The 25,684-nt window shown below is 33.6% G+C and overlaps 1 protein-coding gene across 1 annotated transcript; it reads right to left on the reverse strand.

The window, feature by feature from the left end:
* Nucleotides 1–3,467: 3,467 nt before the first annotated feature.
* On the reverse strand, nt 3,468–5,457 carry LOC111898507 (isoflavone reductase homolog). The gene is made up of 4 exons (XM_023894410.3): nt 5,064–5,457; nt 4,629–4,869; nt 4,360–4,563; nt 3,468–3,841 (listed from the first exon to the last, which is right to left on the reverse strand). Exons 1-4 carry the CDS (start codon nt 5,391–5,393, stop codon nt 3,678–3,680), a joined length of 939 nt encoding a protein of 312 aa, XP_023750178.1. The 5' UTR covers nt 5,394–5,457; the 3' UTR covers nt 3,468–3,677.
* Between the last annotated feature and the right edge of the window lie 20,227 nt (nt 5,458–25,684).

Below are 25,684 nucleotides of genomic sequence, written 5' to 3' on the forward strand. Positions count from 1 at the left end.
CAACAGCAGGAGCGAGGCTCGGATGCGGGAAGGGTACGTGTTGGACCGGAAGCAGCATACGCGTCGGATGGTCTTCGGCTGAGTCATCGACGTCGGACACGAGGCGCCACGCGACATGCTTCGGTTGGGACTCCCTTCGGTCGTATCACAATCCGACACAGGGCACGCATGAGAGAATCCGGGTGACGTGTTCGGGTACTGTTCATGCGATTTTTCTCGGTTTTCGCAATTATTCTCGATTTTTGTACCAAAAACTTCTAAAATCCATAACTTTCGCATACGAGCTCCGTTTTTGACGTTCTTTATATGCACGCATAGGGAAAATTATGCTCTACAAATTTCGTTTAGACTTCGTCGGCTAATTTTGAATTTATTTTTAATATTATTATTTTGAACAGACCAGGACAGGAAAATCTGTTAAAAATTCATAACTTCTTCATCCGATGTCCGTTTTTGCCTGTCTTTTTACCATTGTACTACTATTGACGATACCTTCGATTCTTGTTTAGGTTGTGTCGGCTAAATATCGCTAAATCTTTATTTCGAGTTTTTAGCTGTCTACTGCTATTCCGAAACTTAGAAAAAGCATAAATTCCTCATACGAAGCCAGATTTTGGCGTTCTTTTTATCAAAATTCTCGGTTTAACAAATACTATGACTTTCATTTAGATCACCAAGGCTAAAAAGTAGTTTATCAAAAACTCACTTTTTACGTCATTCGACGCCGTGCCGGTTTTGTCACGGATCTTCGATTGGTCTTAATTTGTTCGTTATAACTCGAATTTCGATTAGGTTTTTGCCTAAATGTTTCTAACGAGATTCTTTACAACTTTCAGTAATAAAATTTTACTTATTTCAAATTTTATATTTTCGTTACATTTCACTATTTGACATTTGATTGGAATCCCATAAGACTTCTAATATTTTTCCGAGTGATTCTAAACATAGTTTTACTTCATTTATAGTAAAAGCAATCTGTTAGAACTTAACATTCAATTTCACATAATATTTCATAATATTATTCACTTTTATAATTTACATTACACGATAACTGAACGTGTATGTTACACAGACACCATCCCAATACCGATACTTTACTTTGCAATCTTTAACTATTTCCAACCTAAAAAGTCTATAAAATCATTGCTTTAAAGGTTGATCTCTAGTCCGTATGTAAATCCAAAAATGAGCTTTATCACCACACCAGAACTTATATTTTAAAATCGCCTTCAAAATAATATTTCTATCATGTATGTAATTTATAAAATCAATAGATTTTTCCCACACTCTCCGAGTCTTACAACCATTATTGTCGAATCCAACCTCATCACCATGAATAAATCTAACCAATTTCACCCGTAATACATCTTCATTGTTTACCCACCACCATCTTTATTTTTGTAATAAATCTTGATTAAAAGACTTTAAACTTTTGATATCTATAACCCACCCTTGTTTATCGATGCCAACACATGATATCCCACTTTATCCAAGCCATCTTCTTTTCTCTACATCTCCACCCCCAAAAAATTATCTCGCCACCTTTCAAGAAGTTTTAGCATTGTTATGGAACTTTAAAAATGGATATAAAATAAATGTCAAGGCTTCCTACAATTGATTTTAGAAATTAGAAGTGTTAATCGACCTCACATTTAAAGTAATTTGACCTTCCAATGCGAGAGCTTATCTCTAATCCGTTCCATCACTATATTCCAGTTACTTTTAATTACCATACTTGAACCAATTGAAAGGCCTAAATATCTAAAAGGAAGTGATCTTGGAGCACAACATGTCGACCCTGCCACCATCTTAGTTTCTGTTAGATTGACTCCAACACCATATACATTAGACTTGTTTATGTTAATCCTTAAGCTCGACTCCATGTAAAACAATTAACCACATGACAAAACAAACTTTATTATCCACATCTTGTTTGTCTCTACTATGACACCACCACCATGTTGTCCTTATGAAATAAATGTGCCATTTTTATTCTCGAGTCACCAACCGACATCCCTTTCAACAACGTCATTGGACATTGTGTACTACTTCCATTACTAGAAAGAACAAAAACGAAGATAAACTATGTTAAATGCGTTGTTTTTTAGCTCTCAAAAACATTAGAAACAATTCTTATTTGATAATATTGTTGTGTATTCTTACAATTTGTTTACTTTTAGAACGTTAAGGCTAGGAAGAATTAGAATACATGGATGCAACATCCAATCCTACTATCCGAAAAAAAAATAAAGGTTTAAAATTTCATAAAATCATATTCTAAAAGCTCACAAATTACTTGAAGTAGTTTTTGGACTATGAACTTTATTTGAAATTATTTAAATCATGAGAAATTAGGTAATCTAACCATTATAAATGGTTTTTTCAAAGAAAATAACCAATTTTTCGGTTTTTAAAAAATAACTACTTTATCTGGAATGCCTTTATTCCGGAGTATTGTTTACATTTCAGATTTTTATTTTTTTTGAAAGAAATCTTTTTTTTTGGATTCCGAAAATTTCATTTCGGATTTAATCTTCGAATTTAGTAGTTATTTTTTGATTTTTTTCCAATTCTTTGAAAGAAAATTTCCATACTTATGTCAAAAGTCTATATTTCAAAGTGTTTAATGTCACTGGTTTTTAATAAAATATTTGATTTTATACACTAATATTGTATATATTTCATATTATTATGTTTGTAACATTTTGTTAGATTTAAGTTAAAAATCTTCAAATCCTAGAATTGTTCATCGAATTTCAAAATTATCTTGAAATCTCAAAAAAATTTCTTTTCAAAATTCGAAATTTATGTCTGTAATCTATAATGTTTGTACAAAATCCGGAATTTTGCTCCGGAATTCAGTTCAATATGTATTTTTTTTTTGTCAAAAAAAATGTTTTTTTCATTTGGTCCGGCTATTCCGGACCAAATGATTATTTTTGCTAAAAAACAAATATTGGTTATTTAAAAAAAAAACACATTAAATTGTAGTTAAATCACTTAATTTCCCTTAAATAAAAACTCAGTAGTACAATTTTTTTCTTTACAAAGAACAAAGATAAAAAAAAATCTAAAAACTCTAAAAAAATTTGTTCTGTACCCGACCCATTGATAGCCTATATATGCTTCGAAGGTAGTTCGTTTGTGTGGTATGATTGTTCGAAACTATCCCATCGAGTGTGTCCATTTGGCAACTTGATGTAATTCTTTGTACCTCCTTTTTGGACCACCACGTGTCATTCAGTTGTAGTGGGGCAATCTCATCAAAATTAACAAAATTTTATGTTGATTTTTCTAGATTGGCACATGGCTTGTCTCGATGAAGCCTATTACCAAAGCGTTGTAAACGGTATCAAAGTGTAGGAAAAATATCTCTTCTCAGTGTTCAAGCTCTTAATTCATGAACAAATATATAAAATTAGGAGTAGTCAGCTCTAGTTTTAGAATGTGTGTATTTTCCGTTCAGAAAAGGGTAAAAAGGTACAAAGTCTATTACTAAGTCTATTGTATGAAATGGTTACAGTTGCATACTATGCTATTGTGTAATAGATATATGCTTATGTAGTAATTGCAGAGTAACTCATTCATAATTAAAATAAACCATAATAAATACATAACAAACACCATGCAAAAATGTTTGAGTGCACACATGGTAAATTCTTAATTTTAGTTGTCAACTAGAGATATCGTTGCAGATATTCATCCATACGAGTGTATCTGACCTCCGGATAAAGATTAGAAGCTTCTTCTCCTCCTTCTCCAATTTCGAAGTTCATCAAACAACCATCATAGAAAATTTGATAGATACGTGCAAATCCTGCTTGATAAGCATGGTCCAAATCTACGAAGTGAAAATATATTTACTTAAGTACAACAAGCAACATCATTTCAGTTCACTTTTCAATTTAATTTGTAAAGATGTAAACATCATAGCTTCAAATGTAAACATAACAACATAACCGAATGTATTTTGGTTGATAATAAACATTTTAATATACTTTAGTTTGATTTTGGTTAAGTTTCTCACATGCTTTAATTTGAAATGTATTATGAATGAAAGTTTTTGCACATTGTCATTTCGAGTTCCAGTTTTATGTTCAAGGTAAACTTATAGCACAATTGTTTTTATATATAGATTCTATATTTTTGATGAGACATGGGTGTGTCATAATTTTATTTTGAAGATCAAATCTAATCTAGTCTTAAACTACTCTTTAATTTTACAATCAATAAGGAAAGACAACATTAATACCGTTAGGCTACAAGCCCTTTATTGATATGACATTATTGATTTACACGATATATTACTTTGTTGGTAATTGTGTTATCGAAGAACATCACTTAATTATACGTACACACCTCTCATGGAAGCGAGGAAGTCTTCTGCTGAAATGTAAACTTTTTGGAGTGTTTTGTTGGTAAGTTTCTCCCATTTCTCAACCAAATCATTGTGTGTAAGGATGTTTTCATTTGGCCGGAGATACAACGTCTTGTTCAACGTACGAGGATCATCTACTGTCTTAATTGTGTATGTTGCAACATCGTCTTCATCCATGAAAACAGCTGCATTTTATAGAAGTTATAACACGAGAAAAGAAAGCCATATTATCACCATACACGTATCATACCTTTACAATTTCCATCACCATAAATAGACACTCTATCCTTGGGTGGGAAGAGGGTGTTTGGTTGGGAGAGGTTGCCAACAAAGTAACCCCCGAAACAGTTTGCAGAAATGTATGTATATGGAATTTTAGCATCTTCAATGGCTTTTCGTACGACCATCTTGTCGCCAAACGTCTCCTTTCCATATTCAAGCCCATGTTCCATTCGTGAAGGGTCCATCCCAAACTCCGAAGGCAAGAATCGCTGTGTTTTGAAAACATTTACGTGTATATTTTGAAACTATAAATTCTAAAAGTCAAGTGAGACAAACATTGTCGTTGAAGACACTCAATAATCTTTATGCTGTTTAAGCAAGTTTTAATCGGTTAAATTAACAAGGTATAAATAATAAATATTACCATTTACCGGCCGGTGTTGCACTTGCACATATGACATACCTTGATGTTTCCAGCTTCTTTAATGGCATCAACAAGCTTAAGTTGCAGGAGAATATTATGTGATCGGAATTGCACCCCAGACATGGTGCATATCACGACATCAACTTTTTTGACGGCATCCACGAGAGACTGGTGATCGGAAAAAGAACCTTCAATCAATCGAGCTCCTTGTTTCTTAAATGATAGAAGTTTCTGAAGCTTTTCAACTTCGTATCCGATCTCTCGACGCATAAGGACAAATGTCGGGTGGCCTTGAGCCAAACTAGCTTTCACAATCCTCTTCCCGACATACCCTGTGCCACCCACAACCAGAATTTTACTCTTTGACATTTCAAGTTTTTTTGGGAGAAGTTAATGAAATGTCTAATGTCGTTTGTTTTTTTGAATGGTAAAAGAGGCAACATCGCAAGTTTATATAGAGGAGAGGATGACCTATAGATCGTAGATGGTGGTTTGGTGCTGAATGTGCTGATGTCATATTCAAATATACTGTAGCTAGTACTCATTTAATTTGTGTAGCTTGAAGCAATAATAATGGAAAAATATCATGATACCAAAATAAGTACATCTTCTGTCCATATACACGTTTCTTATATGTTATTTTTAAATTATTTATTATAATCTTTTGCAGAAGGCCCCATTTCGATTCTATAATTTCTTCCTAGTTCATATCTAATTGAAAAATATCGCGAAACCAAAATAAGTACATCTTCTTCCACATACACGTTTCTTATATGTTATTTTTAAATTATATTATAATCTTTTCCATAAGGCCCCATTTCGATTCTATAATTCCTTCCTAGTTCATATATATATATATATATATATATATATATATATATATATATATATATATATATATATATATATATATATATATATATATATATATATATATATAGGAGGGTTCAATTGAGAAAAAAAATGTTGAGAACGGAGAAATTATTCTCAGTCAATCATTTAATTAGCATCTTAACTTAAAATACACGGTGGCAAACTTGTAAATATGATATAATATCCTTTAATCACAGATATGTAACTGTGGATAATTTGATAACAATTCAAATTCATTACTACTCGATCGTTCATCATCCAAATTTCTCTCCAACGCTCAATGATCATCCATATTTCTTCAATTAAATCATCGATCAACATCATCTAGTGTTAATCAATCATCCATCTTCGTCAAAAACACGTTCATCAACATCATTCAACAGTAGACCAAAAAAAATTCGTTTTTGGTTCTTTCAATCCAACCTTCAACTATGCTTGAATACGAGAATATCTTCAACATCTACGATTAATTTTACTCCCAGTGTAATTAGATCAATATCATCGATAATCAACAACAGTTTCACTTCATATCATTAATTCAACATTGATCATCAAACAAAACTTCGAAATTAAGATTACAAAAACATCAATTCATTTTTTTTGAAAAATTTCATACAATTCTCTATCAATCTACTATTTTGTAAGTTTTAAATAGTCAAAGTATCATGTTTTAGCATTTTTAAGAAAGCTTACTTGTATGCACTCCAACTGTTTGATGAAATGAATAAACTAAATTACCACGTTATATTCACATATGAATATGTTTTCGCACCTTAATCAATATATGATTATTAAAACACAAAACAAATATAAAATTTTATATGTTATTCATATGTGAATAACATATAAAAATTATATATATTTGTGAATATATCTTGTAATATGCATATGTTAATATCCTGTGTAATATTCATATGTGAATAAACTATGTAATATTCATATATGAATATATCATCTAATATTCATATATGCATATATCATCTAATATTCATAAGTGAATATATCATCTAATACTTACAAGTGAAAATACTATGTAATATTCAAAAGTGAATTCATCGTTTAATATTTAAATATGAATATCTTGTATCATATTCACAAGTGTATATATTATATATTATTAATATGTGAATATACTGTGTAATATTCATGAATAAATATATACCATGCAATATTTAGATGTGACTAGAATGTGTAATATTCACAAGCAAATATACCATATAATATTCACATGTGAATCTACCATATAATATTCATATGTGAATATACTATGTAATATTTATTTGTGAATATACCATGTAATATCACATGTAAATATATCATATAATATTCACATATGATTATACATTCATATGTGAATATATCATGTGATAATTAGAATGTGATAAATCGCTATTATTATGAACTAAAAGTATACTTTTAACATTTTTTATGTGTATTCACATGTTTTTTCAGGCATCGTTATAACTCAATAAAAGAATAACATTTCAATCAATGGTTGGTTCATATCTCGGTGGTTGACGATTGGTTGACGTAGTTGAGAAGATATCATTGACAAAGACAATATATTTTTATACTCACGTGTAAATGTTATACAATTTAATATATTCTTCATTTTGATCGTATTAAATTTAATTGCAAATGATATTCATTAACCAATACAATGTTGTTTGTCTTAGTATAATGTTGATTTTATATGTAAAATAATATTGTTACATTATGCAAAAAAAACTATGCACAAACCAATTCTTATAGTGTATTATTTATTTTTATACATAAAGGTTGTATTCACAAAATAAATAAATCAAGATGTATAGTTTATTCACATAAATAAAAATAACAGATTACAATAACAATGTTTTTACTAGTGGGATTGAAGTTAGTAACATCATCTATAAATATGTCGTAATGATTTCTAAACTTTATTCATATATGAATAATGATGATGTCATCACTAGTAGGAAGGAAAATTTAGTTACATCATCAAAACAATTTGCCGCAATGAAGTTTAGTCTCGGAATTGGACGAAATTCGCATATTTGATGTAAAATGGTGCGATTTACAAAACTCACCGCTTCGCCGTGACGTACGGTGTTTTTCGGCCATTCGGGACTGTTTAGGGCCTCAAAATGACGTTTTTCTATTTTTATAATTTTCTGGAAAAAAAAATTATCATTTGTTCACAAATGAATATAACATTAATAAAAATATATATACTTATATAACTAATTTATTAACCTAAAAATATTAGTTGTATGTGAATAAATATATATTCTTATCAAATAATTTTTTTTATCTTTAATTTTATAAATTTTATAGTCCTCGGTTTTATTGACAATTTTATTCATTTGTGAATAATACATACATATATTCACATTTAATTATTACATATATATTCATTTGTGAATATTACATATGTTTACATGCGGATATAATTCGTATATGTTATTCACATATGAATTACAAACTTGCTTAGAACCTTAAAATGACGTATTACCTGTATTCATTTATGAATAATACCTGTATTCATTTGTGAATATTTTTTTTATATTATTCACATATCAATTACATACTTGCTCTGTGTTTTTAAAAGATATACATTGATTATCGTATAAAGACAAATTCACTTGTGAATATTACGTGATATATTTAGTTTATGCATTTCATCGAACAGTTGGCGTGCAAATAAATTAATTTATATAACTATGGTAAAAAATTCACAATTGAAGCCAATAATTACAAAACAAATCAAATCCTATCAAAATCGATTAATAATCAATAGGTTTATATAAAAAATTATGAAAAAAAATGTATGAAAAACGAAGTTTTTCAAACTTGAAAAACGATTTTTCAAAAAATCTTCAAATATATGGTTATGTTGATAAACTTTTGATTGCTACCTGTTGTTTGATATTGACGAAGGTTCCTTTGATGAAGTTTCAATGATTGGTGATCACTAAATGATGTGACATCGATAAATGTGGATTATTTTAACGATTTTGTTTGATGTCAACGAAACTGGACAAGATTGAATCACGAGTTACACTTAATAGTACAAATAAATGTTTTTAATGACGAATCACAACATTTTGATGAATAAACGAAGATTTTTGATGAAGAATTGATGTTTTTATGAAGTGTCGATGTCTATTTTTATGAAGAACATGTGATTTTGATAACGAACAAGTAGTAGAACGTATGATGTTGATGAAGAACATATGATGTTGACGAAGAACACAGAGGAACAATCGAGATGAATGAATAACAGATGATGTTGATGAAGAACAGATAAACGATCCAGAAGAAATGGTATCTGTGATTGAAGGTTAATACATCATATTTACAAATTTGTCACCGTGTATTTTATGATAATATGCTAATTAAATGATTGGCTGAGAATGATTCCCCCATTCTCAACCTTTTTTATTTTCTCAATTGAACCGACCTCTCTCTCTCTCTCTCTCTCTATATATATATATATATATATATATATATATATATATATATATATATATATATATATATATATATATATAGAGAGAGAGAGAGAGAGAGAGAGAAGGAGAGGTTCAAATGTTTTTAGCAAATATTATGTGCCTAAATGCTCCGATCAGAATTTAGGAAAAAAGAAATCATTAATTAAATAATAAAGGGTAACTTAGTCATTTTACCTTTATAAACCAAAAATAAATGTTATATATTTGGAAAATCATTAAATGAGTGTCACATATCCTTTTTAAATCGTTGTTCATCTCACTAACCCTAATCCAAGGGTTTCTGTTTTCAATTGTAATTTCGCACACTTACTAGTTACTTCTTGTAACACGGTTAATGGCATCGGCTGTTCCTGTTGAGACGATTGACGACGACGACGCAAGCTACTCCATAACCATATCTCTCGCAAAACCCCATTTCATTTCTGTCAACCATTCTTGATTTCATTTTTCGTTTTACTTACGCTAGGATTTTGATTGGGAAGCAGCCATTAGAGAGATTGATGTCGCCTGTGGTGAAGCCATTAAACAATCATCATCTGGAGTTACTACTACTACTACCAGCGCAACCATATATCGAAATTCTAATTTACATACGGGTTCTTACCCTAAGATTGAAAACAACAAACCCTCTTTTTCTCGTCAATCCACACTTGATAAATTCATTGGATCGACAGGCTTGAAATCCGCAAATCAGGATGCACGACATGATGCCCAAGATAAGGTTGAGTGCAATGACGAAAGAGTAAGCGACGTTAGCATTGACCCAGAGGCCGCAAAAACCTGGATATACCCAGGTATCTGTTTACTTTACCATAGCTTTATATATTGCAGAATTGTCACTCTTTAATCCTTTTGGGATCTACTGATTTGTTGAATTTTAATTATGGGGCAATTCAGAACATCCATCATTATAAAAAAAAACTAAGAGACAAGATTTTTGTTTAGTGCCTACCAACTGTTTGTTAAAAATCCTAAGAGACAAGATTTTTGTTTTTCATGTTTTTCACAGGTTTCAATATTGGCAAAGGGATAAGCTGTCATTATTGAGAATTTAAAGAAAGTTTCATGCTGCATACCAACTGCTCGATAAAATGCTTAAATCAGGTTTCTGGATTTTCTATCCAATCTTTTTATATAAGTTCAACTATTTTTTTGGCAAATATAAATGGGTTCTTCATAAAGGTTTTTGTTGTAAGAAGGTGTTTAACAAAACTATTGAATCAACTTTGTTTCAATTGTATTATAAATTGTTTTGCATGACCATGGAAGTATCAAATCTGTTATTTTTTTTTATTCATTTGATTGTTAATAAATTGAGAGGATAAAAATCTGTTAATTTTTTTATTCATGTATTCCGATTATGGTTTTGGTTAATTATTTATATGCTGATAATAAATTCTGCTAGAATTTTACTGTTTTATTTTGATAAAATTTTAATATTTATATGTTAATAATGTATTCTAATAGAATTTTACTGTTGCATTCTAACAGAATTTGTGATAAAAATGGCTTGAAGAATGACTTGAAGAACTGATGGGAAAGGTTTGAAGAATGAATTAAAGAATGACCACACTCAGTGTTTAAGAATGTTGTTATTTTTTAAGAATCACACTTGTTATTCTTTCATAATGTTGTTATTATTCAAAGAATCACAATTATTTATTTGATATATTATTAGTTCAAGAATCTATTTTGTGTATTCTTTTCAGAATGTATTTAGTAGTTTATGATTGACATTATGTTATTCTGACAAAATATGTTAGCATGTGGTTATTTTTCAATCTCGAATTCCAGAACTTTGTTATTATTCAATAATATTCTAATAGAATAAAATTCTGAAAGAGCATCATTCTAAATAAAAAAAAAAAAATCTGACAGAATAAATCGGTTATTTTTACAAATTATGTTAGAATTAAAATTGAACTAATTAAAAAAAATCATATTTTTAAAATTAGGAGAATTAATTAATTATCTATAAATATCCGAAAATTTCCTTTTATAATTGTAGTTAATTGTCCAAAATACCATTTTGCTAAAATTTGTGTGATTATATGGTACATGCTATCCCATTGTAATATCATACACTCTCAAATCATGTCCATTGATGAATTCCATCCGTTGGTCCAGATTTGTGCATTTTGGCACACAATAGTTAGTAAAAACAAAATAACCTAAGCATATATATATATATATATATATATATATATATATATATATATACACACACACACACACACACGTAAAAGATCAAATGAGAACCTTTAAAGGTTAAGAACCACTTAAGAACTTTTTTTTATTAAGGTATAACATAAGAACTCACTTCCATCTTTTATTATTTATGATCTACACACTCTCACATGAATATATTTTCTCTCATCTCAAACTTGAAGAACATACAAACATTATCACCGGTTGCCACCAACCACCACCCCTGTACTGTCGCCGTCTCCTGCCATCGGCAAACACGGGTAAACCACCACCATCAGATCTACAAGCTTCAGTTAGCTCAAGATCTACAATTTCAGCTTCAGACCTATGATTTTTAGCTTCAAATCTATGATTTTTAGCTTAAGATCTATGATTTTCAGCTTCAGCTCTACGATTTTATTCATCAGATCTACGACTTTTGTCTTTAGATCTAAGATTTTCTCCTCTAGATTTATGAGCTCCGGCGAGCGCCATAACCACCACCTTTGCCAATCAATGTTAACACAAATTCCTCTTTCACATCGTTAATCTACCACCGACGTAAACACAAATCTGATAAGATCTGATGAAAATAGGTCTGAATCCACCATCAATCTCCACCTGGTCTCAGATCTGAAGTCACAAAGTTATTTTTAGCTTAACTTTCCCTCTCTAAAACATAAAACATCTCAGATCTAGTGTTATTTGGTGAGATCTGATCAATGTTTTAAAAACTAGTTTTTAGTTGAACCGGTATGGTGACCGGCTCCCGGTTCAACCGGTTTCTTCCGCCGGGTCAACTGGTTTTTTTATAATTTTCATATGTTTTTCTATTTTTCTATACATACATACATACATACATATATAAATCATGAATTTGACGTTTACAAGTTCAAACATTAAAAATATACATAAAAATAAGTTGTAGATCACTCCAAATACATTAAAATAACATATAACCATAAGTTTTAGTGTTTATATCAATTCATATAAGTCAAAAAGAAAATAAAGTATAATATCGAAACAAAATATAGTTTTAGATGAATACAAACACATCAAAAAAGTTTATAACTGATAGCTTATTTTATTTCCTTATTTTTATTAGTTTATTTTAGTATTTTTAGCTATGTTTATCAATATTGCATTGTATATTCTTTATTTTCTTTGTCATGGATCGTGTCGGGTACTTTCTATTTTGCATGAGATATTTTGTAGGGTTTTGGAGCTCATTGTGGTTGCGGTTTGACTGGAGTTGGGCTTAATGGGCTTCTCGATGCATTATTAGGCTTTGCGGATCCATCAAAGGAGATTTGGGCTTAAAAAGTTGAGGATTTACATGAAGTGGTCTTTTAAAGATGGGTCATGGATTTTCATTTTAGGCATGGACTATCCATTTTAGAGGTTGAAGGTGATTGGCCAATTTCAAATCATATGAGTCATGTTAGTTGAGAAGAATGGACCAATAACATTCCAGCAACACTTGCGAGGGTGGAATCTCAGGCGCACTGGTACCCGTGCAACTGCACACGTTTGGGCATTTTGGCCATTTTGTTTACCATTTACCTTGGGGGGTTGGATCTTTCAGCAACAACTTCGATTTTCCATCATTAGAGACCATTAGAGGCGATTTTGGAGCTTGAGACTCGTTCTTCTCATATTTCTAAGTAATTGGTAGTTTCTTGATGCAATTATACTTTTGTGATTGTTATTTTATTGCCATGAGTGGCTAATTTATCTATTTTGGTCAACCTTGGCTAAAACCTTAGAATGTTTGTGGGTTTTTGAAGGATTCATGCTTATTTATCATTTATCTTATGTTTATAATTTTAGTTCATATTTCCTATGCTTGTTTAATGCTTTGATCATGAGCTTGGTACTTGAATAAGAAATTGTTGGTTTATTTCTTTGGTTTAGCATTGAATCATTGAATTTACTTAGAACAAGGGCTTTATGATGGTAGAAATCATCTCTAGCTTATGAATCATAACTCCTTTATGGATGTGTAAGCATTGACATCCTCTGGGAATTAGGGATTCCTTCATTCTTAAGGCTAATCAACTTCTTAGGTTCAATTGCTTCAATTGGATCCTTGATTTTGATTAACAACTTGTGTTGTGGGTTTCCCTAACCTCCATACAATTTATGAGGAATCTTGGCATATCATGCTTCATGATTGCTATAACCAATTTAGGATGAATGATAAGGTTCATATTGAATCCTAATGATAAACAGACAAATGTTCATTGTGTTGAATTGCCTTGTTAACCAATTCTCTCCAATATTTGAGCATCTCACCATCTTGTTTAATTGTAGTTAGTGAGTTTATTTACACTAGTTCTATTGGATTACATTGGTGATTGAATACAACCATTTCTCCGAGGGTAGATACCCCCTTTTTACCATTATATTACGTTTTATTTGCAAACAAAGGGTGTAATTTGCTTGGTGGACTTGACATCCCACCAATAACATTTACCATATGTTTTTATTTGGAGAAAACTACATAGATTTGAAAAAATCCACCAAAGTTTATTACAATAGAACCTCTATAATTTAATACTTGATAAATTAATAACCTTGATAAAATTAATAATTTGTCTGGTTCCAACTTGGGACCAATACAAAATTGGACCCCAATTGATAAAATAATAAAATAATATTTTTTTTTGAAATCCCAGTGTAAATATATTGGTCCCAGTGTAACTATAAATTAATAATTACTAAAATATTCCAAAATTCTAGAATTGTCTAGTAAAAAATGAATCTATAGTCACTTGTTTTTTTTTTGTGAGCTTCAAATCTATATTGAGTTCATCTTTAAATCTCCCAATTGCAGTTAAGAGTTGAAACATTGTATTCTCATATTGCAACAACAAGTTGTAAAGAGTTGCTGCCGCGGTAGAAAAAACAACTCGATGTTTTGCAACCGTTGAATATATTTTGATTGGGCTGGATAATTATCCGCTACCAAGAGAACTTTTCAACCGTGCATTTGATCATCTAGCCAACGAACATATTTTTCGAAAAGCATCCCAGTCATCCATGCTCTTTTGTTGGCACGGTATTCACAATCTAGGCTTGTAACACCAAGTTTTGAAAGTGAGTGCTCCGTTGCTAGGGGTTGCGGCCCAATCAACAGTTGTCAGAAGGATTTGGCCAATTTTGGATGTGGGTGTTAGGGCATTCATGACCCAAGTATTCGTTTGTGTCTTCGGAGGCCATGGGCATGATTGTAACATATATCTCGGTCTCTTATGAGTTTTGGGTATTATTCTGAAGGTTTTAAGGCATGGGTAAGTTGTTAGGAGTGTAGGACTTCTTGCCACCTTTTCGTGGATATAAGGTTCGTTGGAAACGGCCCTCGGATGAGGAAGATATTGTTGGATTACTGTTTAAGCCCATAACTATAATTGGTATGTACTTGACCCGATTTGGCATGGTCCATTTGGGTTGCATGGCATCGGAACAAATGGATAGACAAAATGAGAAAAAAGGATACTTGATATTGCCATATTTATACTTATTTTTAGGCAGTATTTAAGTACATTTTTATTAATAAATTGATAATATGTTTAGAATAATGATACTTATGAGTTTAAATTGTTATTTTCAGTCAATACAAAGGATTTTCGAAGAAAGGGACCAAAGGTGACAAAATGGGGAACATGGGAGGCTTGGAAGACAAGAAAATAATAAATTCACGATAAGAGCTAAATTCACGACGTAGAGATGAAGCCCACGACGTGGCACGGGTGTTCCAGAAGATAAACATCGCGACGCGGAGGATTTCCTTGAAGGATACGGATTGCTTGAAGCCCACGACGTGGCGCAACCTGGCCACGACGTGGCGCGGGTTTTTGAGGATTATATAAGTCCTCCTGATTATTACAAAAAGGGAGACTTTTGGCAGAAGAAAAAGAGTTCCAGGAGACGAATAAGAACGAAAGAAAGGTTGTGGAAGAGGGTTTTCAACACCAAAAGAAGTAAAAGGTCTATTTTTAGAACATGTCTTTTATTAGTTTTAGCTGTGTTAGTTTAATTATTATGATGAGCAGCTGAATCTAGCTACTCTTGACTAGCTAGATGAAGCTTTAAACTTATGAATAGTTATATGATTATGGATTGAGCTTAGTTGGTAAAAATTTGCTTGTGTTTGATTTGTATGACCTAGCATGTTATTATTTGTTTATCTAATTGCTTAGTTGCATGTTCTGTGTAGCTTAGTGACCATTAAACTACATGAACCTGTTTACCTAATAATTTAGTGAACATTGAAATATTAGAGCTAGGATTGACCAATCTTAGTTAGTAATTAGAATAAATAAAGTTTAGCTGTGCTAGAGAACGTGAATTGTGATCATAATTGCGTTTACACAACAAATCTTACATAGCATATTTACATCTATAATTAGTTATGTGTTTAATTATGTGTGAACATACATGGTTTGACATGAATTAGTTCAGTATTGGTAAGATAGAACTAAATTACTAATATAACTAAAAACCAACTTAGTAATCCGTAATTGTTAGCTAGCCATAAGGGAGAAGTGGATTCAAACTAAACAAGAGTGTGTGTTTACTTATTGAATTTGATTTAAGTTCATCTGATCTTGTAAAACCAGATAAAACCCCTTATTAAACTTGTTAAATAAATTAGGTTAGTTTAATAGTAAGTAAATTAATTAGAACACCGTTCCCTGTGATCGACACCCGATTTACCCAAGCTATACTATAATCTGACTAGGTACACTGCCTATAAGTGCATAGATAGTTAAGTTTGTTAGGTTATAAATATTAAAATTAATAGGTACTTTTGTGCACATCAATACTTATGATTTATATTAATATATTATAAGTTCTAATATATTAATATGAAATCATATTATTTAATTAGTGTTGATCAAGAATTAATTTAGAATTAATTTAGTGATCAGAAGGAACTAATTAAGTATGGACTCTTATATATATAGGATGGGCCAAGTTCATTTAGGTTGGGCTAAGCTTTCATGGATAGTCCATGGAGTGTTTAACCCATGGATCCTATGGAAATGTAAGGTCATGGTTATTAGGGTTTACATGAATGCATCCCTAATCATCTACACTATATAAAGAGGTCCCTAGTTCATGAAATGGGCACTAGTGTGTGTACATAAGAGGGCATAACTGATTTGGTGCAAGTATCCTTATTCTCAAGTTAGTCCAAGGGTTCTTGGTGTTGTGTGAACCATTTGAGGTGCAACACTTAGGGTACTAGGCTCTTAAAGGTTCAAGACTTCAAGCTCCATCAAAAAGGTATGTCATTCTACTAGATTCTTGTAGTATAGTTGCTTCATATTATGCTAGTTAGGATGAAACCTTGGAATATTGAATATTTGCATCTATAATAGAGAAAACATAGATCCAAGGTGTATAGGGTTGCATGTACACCATAGGCGTGTTAGAATGCTCAAAACCCATCAGTGGTATCAGAGCCTAGGCTTCTTTTTAATTATACTTGACATGGGGCGTACCCCTTGGCCATCCAGAACCGGGGAACTCGACCCCTACGGTATGCGTACAGGGATTACGCCCAGCGTAAGTCCCAGTTTCACACTCCTCGTGGTTTTTGGTTTGAATCGGCTAAGACATAAGCTCAAATCCCAGATCTGGTTACTCTAATGCCTCTTAATCCATAAAGCCAGTGACTTTAAGCCTTTGCATGGCTGTAAAGGTCACCAACACCCAGATCATGCCACTTCCTTCCTTAAAAGACTCTTAACTCATGCATGGTCAACTCTTAATGACCAAGATTAGATTTTTATGGCTCTATAACACAAAATAAGCTAACAAGGGACAGATCTCGGGTTCTAGGGGCTTATCAACTCATAAAGCCATCAACTTTGGGGACAAAAACCCTAAAACACCCCACACATAAACACAAACAAAAGAGTAGGAAATCTTGGAGCTTTTTACCTCCAAATGAAGCTTCTCTCACTGCTAAGCTCAGATCCAAGAGATTGGGCTCTAACTCCTTCTTCTCCAAATCTTCCTTTCCACTTCTAATGCTCAAGAACACACCCACAAGCTCTCAAAGGCACTCTCTTGCTAAACGAGGTTTAGGGTTTTGGGGAGGATAAGTCTCTGGAAATGGTGGCCATGAGGAGGCCATAACGTTCTTTAAATAGGGGACTCACTTAAGATTAGGGTTTCAATCTGGGCCTGGTACGTTCCGTGTACTAGGCGGCCCTCCGCGATTAAACATGTGCACGAGTACTAGGCGTCCCTCCGCGATTAGGGTTTCAATCTGGGCCTGGTAAATACTTCATATCTATGTGTAAATTGAAAGTGAATATACACTCACTTGATTTGATGATAATCGGGCAGCAATTCGTTTCCTAAAACGATCGTTTTTAATAAAACCGGGAGTTTTATTAAGAAACCGGGCTCTGCGAAAGGTCGGGCTTCGAAACCGAAAAGATAAATTTTCCGGGCTTCTTGGGCACTTCGTGGAGTATTCCGGGCTTTACAATCGATATCGGGGCTTTGCGGGATGTTAAGGTGAAGAAAATATGAAGAAAGGGGTGAAAAATGGCAAAATTCCAAAAGTAACCGGAAACCCTCGCAGGTACCCTTCTATATATAGGGTCCGAAGTTTGATCCAACGGCTGAGAAGATGGCACGCTTCGGAGATCCGACGGCTCGCAGGGGGTGTCTCGCACATGCGAGGGCTCGCTGGCGGCTTCTAAGTGGACCGCGGCTTGCTGGCGCACCTGCGAGACTCGGAGCTAGGCTATGCGAGGCTCGGACACACGCGACAGCTGGGCGAAGCTTCGGCTGGGGAGCTGGCTGCTTCGGATTGGGCCTCCTCCTCGGTCGAATCAAAAAGAGGGCACGTGGCTCGCATGACTCAGCAGCCTCGGTGACTCAGCAGCCTAATGACTCAGCAGCCAGGTGACTCAGCAGGACACGTGTCACTTTCTAAGCGAGGGTGACGTGGCAATTGTGACTATGCGAAATTTCTCGGTTTTCGTGCCAAAACTTCTAAAATCCATAACTTTCGCATACGAGCTCCATTTTTGACGTTCTTTATATGCACACGTAGCTAAAATTCCGTTTAGACTTCGTCGGCTAATTTTGACTTTAAATTTTATATTATTATTTTTAACAGACCGGTACAGGAAATCCATTAAAAATTCATAACTTCTTCATCCGACGTCCGTTTTCGTCAGACTTTTTACCGTTGTGCTCCTAATGACGAGACCTTCAATTCTCGTTTAGGTTGTGTCGGCTAAAAATCGCTCGATCTAAAATTCGAGTTTTTAGCTGTCTACTGCTACGCTGAAACTTCGAAAAATCATAACTTCCTCATACGAAGTCAGATTTGGACGTTCTTTTTATCGAACTTCTCGGTTTAACGAATAATATGAATTTCGTTTAGATTACTAAGGCTAAAAAGTAGTTTATCAAAAACTCACTTTTTACGACATTCAGCACCGTGTCGGTTTTGTCGCGAAACTTCGACAGGTCATAACTTCTTCGTTATAACTCGGATTTCGGCATTCCTTATATCCTCGAAATCCTGGTTTCGACCACTACAACTTTATGTAAAGATATTGGGCTTATCTCACACTTTAATTTTGACGCTTATTTTTATTTTTAATTAATTAAACCCTAATAATTAAGCATAAAACACATAATTCACATAAAATTCACATAATTCCTTTTTATTTCTTCTAAATGAGTTACAAAGGTTAACCTAGACCATTATGTCAATATTAATGCCTAGCCTAGAAACACGGGCGTTACATAAAGGAGAACAAGGAGATTCTGCTCCCAACTGGCACAACATAGAGCGGGAAGGAGTTCAGATCGCGACTCCATCAAAAGACGCGCTTCTCGGGAGGCAACCTGAGTTTGATTTGCATTTTTCTTCCCTTTTCTTTTTAGTTTTATTGTTTTGTTTTCGTTTTTACTTTTATGATTAGTCATTCGATCATCGTATATTTTAAATCCAGTGTGAGATCCAATGAGTGAGTGGGGAAATTTTTGAAAAAGAAGAAAAAATTTGGTCTTAAACAGTACCCACAGCATGGTCCTTTATGGTAACGACGTATGGAATCAAGGAAACCCCGATACCAATTTTTAAACCTCGTGACGTGACACCCTTGTGTTCACGACATGAGAAGGAGGGGGGGGGCTGTTTCGTTATTACTCTAACCAACAACACTTGAAAATCACTTTCTACCCACCACTTACGACGTAAACTCCATTTTTCGGTCCCCCACTTTGATTTTCAGCTGCAATATCTTGTTTCCTTCCTTATTTCATTTTTAATTCTCTTAAATGGTAAGATTTATATGTTTAATGCCCTTTATTTTGCTGAAATTGTTTGATTCTGCCTTAGGGTTCGACTTTAAGGCTGCACATGTCAAATTCGTGCATTTTTCTTGAGCAAATGGTTTTGCATGTTTGACTATTGGGTTTAGATTTACCATTGAACAAAACCCTTTGCATAATTTTGGATCTATTTGGTATAAACATGGATCGATTTCATAGATTTTTGCCGAACTACACTCATGACGTGAGGCCTTTAGGCTCACGATGTGAGAACTGGGACAACAGAACCTGTTTGTTTTCTATTTTGCTTAACTGCTGGATTTTGTATTAGTTTTGTTTGTTCACTGTTTTGCAGAATTAATGGGTCCAAGGAAAGCTACACAACAAGCCCGAGGAGACTTATCCAACCTCCACCTATTTTATCAATTTCCAAACAACATTTCACACGATGTATTGAACAATTACACTGGCCGATTGGGGTGGTTACACAATAGGGTATTTGTTATTTCACCAACCATCGATTGGGCGAAGTTGAATGAAATTGGAATTTTAGAAAGACTCAACCCAACCCTTTCAAAGTTATATGAGGGGAATGGCATTTCACTTACTTGCAATGGTTTTAGGAACCTATTTTCCATCAAATAACTGGTCTATAAGGAGCTATGTGTCGAATTCTTTGCTACGGTGTCTTTTGAGGAGAATATGGTCGATCCTCAATACGAAAGAGCGCTTGTGTTCCGACTCGGAGGTCAATATTGGGAGTGTAACTTGGTTGATTAGGCTTGGAGGATGGGTCTATACGAACAACACGTAGCCTTGTCACCTCAGTTTGATATGTTTTTATGAGCCGCAACAATAGATTATTCTGAGGGGCTCAATTATTTTAGGTTTTGATCTACAATTGCAAACGATAACTTCAACTTAGGGGTCTCTCAAGAGAGTCACATTCGGTCTTCAATTCACCGCCTTACCCACCACCTTGTTACGTTTTCTATTAATCATAAATGCATGACGATAAGGTTACTAGCCTCAATTTCTTTTATCTTTATAGCATATTGGCACTGGGCGTTTTCAGAAACATCCCCTACTTTCTTGCTAATATTTTTGAGGAAGAAAGCAGTTAACTCAAGAGACGGAAGCCCAAATGCGGGTGGGCATTCCGTGACCCGATTGGAAAAGTCATACAATGTATTTTTCACGGGTATGGTTCAAACATTGACATGTATTGAGGGCAATAATCTTTCCATGAACTATTTAGAGTCTATGAGGGTGGTAGTGAATATAGGAGGAATTTATGGAATACTGGAGGACGATGAGGTAACCAATAGAAGGTGTTGATGAGCAATCAAGGCTAAAGGGAAGGAGGAACATGAGGCCAAGAGGTGAGCGAGCACAACAACCACCCCACGATGTACCTATAAATGGAATTCCAATCGACCCATTTTAAAACCAGGGTAGTACTTATTTACACAATCTTCGCGGGGCTGTGAACTACATTAGACAATCCTTGGAAGGGATATTGTAACGTTCGTGTTTCTGGGCTTGTCATTAACAACAATGTAATAGTCTAAGTTAACCTTTGTAACCCATCTTGAAATAATAAAGATGTATTATTTGAGTATTATGTGTTTTGTGCTTAGTTTTGTGATTTAATTAAATTAAGAATAAAAATAAGCGTCAAAATAAAATGTTAGATAAAGCTGATATCTATGGATAATGTTGTAGTAGTTGAAACAAGGTTTCCGAATATATAAAGAATGTCGAAATCCAAGTTATAACGAAGAAGTTATGACCTGTCAAAGTTTCGCGACAGAACCGGCAACGCTGAATGACGTAAAAAGTGAAATTTACGTTAGATCGGTTTTTAGCCGAAACAATCTAAACGAGAATCGAAGATCTCGTCAAGGGTAGTGCAACGGTAAAAAGACAGACGAAAACGGACGTCGGATGAAGAAGTTATGAATTTATAACGGAGTTTACCTGTCCCGGCCTACTAAAAATAAAGAATAAAAATAAAGTCAAAATTAGCCGACGGAATCTAAACGAAAGTTGTAGAGCATAGTCTCATCTACGCGTGGATATAAAGGACGTCGATAACGGCGTTCGTATGAAGAAGATATAAATTTCTGAAGTTTTTAAATAATTAATATTTATTTATTTAATCTTTAATTCAGATAATATCCGAAGGAGTCATTGGTCTGATCCGAACACGCCCAGCGTACCCCGATGCATGAACCGCCTCAGACTTAAATGCCTCGCATACGTAAGCAGTGACGTTTTTGGTCGCGTACGCCCCGCGTAGCTGAGTATGCCCAGCGTACGTGCGAGGCTCGGCCTCTATAAAAGGCATGCAAGGGCAACCAAGATCTTTTGCTCCATTCTTTCTTTCTCTCGCATTTTCTCCTCGTTTTACGTGCTAGAAATATCCCGAAGCCCCGATATTAATCCCGAGCCCCGAAGCAAGTCTCGAAGCCCCGAAGATCCCGAGAAGTAAGATTCCCGAGCTGAAGCTCTGCCCACGAGAAGCCAATTTTTGTGAAGATCTTCCAGATCTACCGAAGAATACTACTTCTGCAAGTCGTAGTGCTGCCCGGTCATCTTCTGATCAAGTGAATGTGTAGTTACCTTCTTCTAACGCATAATTATGAAGTATTTTATACGAAATACGTGTTATGTGTATATTTTGTTGATTATATGTGTGAATGTATATTCACTTTCTTCTAACTCATAGATATGATTTATTCTCTATGAAATAGGTGTTATGTGGGTATGTCTCATCTGTTGTTTGGAATATGTGTTGAATGAGAATGCTATACAGGTTTTGAACCATGTATAAAAATATATATTTTTATCTACTAATATGTTGGGTAGAACATGGGTAGATAGTTGATGTGTGATAAACAGATGAGAGGCCTCGATGTTGTTGTTGTTGATCTAGTTATTCAGCGGAGTATGGTTCACGACCACAGACTCTTTCTAGATAGTCCTGTGGAATGCTAGCAGGCTCATAAACTGTAGGTTTTGTGAATGATGTGTTCACCGGTGTACTCTATCCCCCTCATGGTTGCCTTTAGGACATCTATTGTTGAGGAAATCCCTTAGCAATAATGTCCGTCCCGATGAAAATCCTAGATTAGGTCCCTTGAGATAGATTTTGTTTTAGGGACGTAATGTGAGGATAATGGGAATGGGTAATCGGGTTATTGTTGGTTGGTAAAAGTAAATATAATTATTTATTACGGGTTGAAAACCTATGTTCACTAGGCTCCCAAGTCTGACCCACTCAGTTTTATTTGTATTACAGGAAGTGGCGCAAGGGCATAAGATGGATGAATCATCCAGTTGTTTTGTTTATAAGTTTGTATATGTATATATTTGTTGAACGACTTGTAATGTTATCGTTTATTCTTTATGGTCTGTATCGGAACAGGACATCCCGAATTTTGATTATATAATGAAAATACATTTCTTTATGAAATGTTTTGGTAAATATTATTTTATCATGCTTTGTTTTTGGGAACAAATTCCGCAACTCTTTCAAATAAAAAGGATTTACTCTGAAATTATGTTAAAAGCATAAATGAAAATCGGTCTTTTCTGACCGTGATTTTGGGGATGTCACAGATATACTCACATTTCCAAATAGATCGCCAACATAACATTCCACCTCAACTTCCTTATATACCTACTTAGGAAGAACTATGGGCACCCGTTAATTATGGAGCAGGGACTAGCGGAGCACATAGAGATGAGGATGAAGAATGAATACTATCCTTTTTAGTTTTATTTTTGGTTTGATTTTTTTGATTTTTTTTATTTTAGTGTGTTTTATTTATTTTTAGTTTGTTTTAGCTTAAACTTGTATCGAATGTATGATGTTTGTTTTCTTGTTTCATCCTATGATTTTCGTTTATTTTTGTTGATCGATGAATTTAATTAATTGTCATAAAGATATGATAGTTTAGAGTTTGTAATTGAAGACCACAACTTTTGATAAGTGTGGGGTGTCATTCGAGTGAGGATGAGAGTTAGAGCAAATTTACATAAGAAAAAGAGGTTTTGAATTGGGACTTAATCCATTAAAAAGTAAATTGAAGATTTACCATCAAGAGCATTTTGGCAACACCTATTCTGTGAAAATTCAGTTTTCACGATGTGACTCCTCATTTGTCACGTCGTGACGGTTTATTAATCGTGATTCCAGTTTTGAAAGTTTACTTTCTCATGTCGTGATTACCGTTATGTCACGTCGTGATGCACCAGATAATCGAGATTTTCATGCTCTCACAATCGACCTCACGATGTGATACTATTTCACGTCGTTAATGAAGTTCGTATCTAATACTTGACGATTTTCGCATCACATTTTTCGAAGTTAAAGTCTTTGGTTCATTTTATCCGGCACATTCACAAGCAGCAGTAGGAGTCCAGTTCCAGCAATTTATTCGAGATGTTCAAGCTTTCCCACCACAATCAGATTTGATCACACCGCTACTGCCCATGGGAGTTGTTCCTTTTTCTTCCTTTTATTTTCTTTTTGTTTGTTTTTAATTGTTTTATGCATACAATGAGGGCATTGTATGAACTAAGTGTAGGGTAGGGGCCAACAAAGGATTCAAGCATAAAAGTAATTAGAAAAATGCTACAAATTTTTTTAAAAAAATTAAAAATCTACTTCTACTCTTCTAATAAAAGACTCCTAGATATGCCACATGGCATTTTCTAAGCATCTACTTTGCCACGTGGTAGGTTTTAGTTCACCATGAGCTTTGTTTTCCCGCTCATTCTGAGTCTCAGTTATAACGTTGTATCCAAAAAATTAGCAAACATTCCTCCATTACCGTTTACATCCCAAAAAATCAGCCATTGAATTTCATTATTTATCAATAAATGCATGAATCCTAATCCATTCCAATTTAAATTCGATGGGTAGCTTTTTATCTTCATCTTCTCTACCTGCTCCGCCATCATGCTTATCTCTATGAGATTTATGTCCGATCTCTTTATTTATGTTTCTCTCTTTATATTTAAAAACCTAAAGGGGTGGTGGCCATTGATTTAGATTGTTCATATATCTCACACTTTATTAAACCCTCGCATCCTCGTGAAACCCTAGAGACGGCACAAAAACTGCTTTGGTTTCCATCATCGATGTGTATTCCATCCAATTATTCAAAATATTTTCAAGTTTAATAGCTCCAAGATCTTCAAGGTGATTTGCTCATCTTTCACAATTTCTCCTTTGTAATATATTCAATGTAACTTTATAGCTATTATATATGCAAGTTAATTGTAAGAACGTTTGATCATGTTCTTATTTTTTGTGATATGGCAAACATTTTAATTTTTTAATATAAACGATCCTACAAATTCAATCCCGGTAATTGGTCAGGGTCATGAAATTTGCAAAACTTAATATGGTAAAGTTATTGGGGTTGAAGACTAAGGATTCAGAGATGTCGGTGGACATGCATTTGGAAACTGCGAGTATGTCATTTTTTAGTGTAACGTTCCGTTATGCATTGTCAGTTCCAATTTTTCGATTGGTGTTTACTCCACTTTGCTTTTTATGTTCTTTCTGCTGGCAACAACTAGCCCATTCTGTGTATGGATTTCTCTTTTATCAAAGAAGGTTGGCAATTTTTTTTCATCGCTTTGTTTTGTCTATGGTTTTATCTCCATTAAGTTATTTGTGATTTGGGGTTTCTTTATCGTTGATTCTTGGGGATTTAATGATCTTTTGCAGTTTTTCCTACAGTTTAGCTTGCATTTGAAACTTGAAAATGGAGT

This window comes from Lactuca sativa, chromosome 3 (genome assembly GCF_002870075.4).
Source record: "Lactuca sativa cultivar Salinas chromosome 3, Lsat_Salinas_v11, whole genome shotgun sequence".
Lineage (NCBI taxonomy): Eukaryota > Viridiplantae > Streptophyta > Magnoliopsida > Asterales > Asteraceae > Lactuca > Lactuca sativa.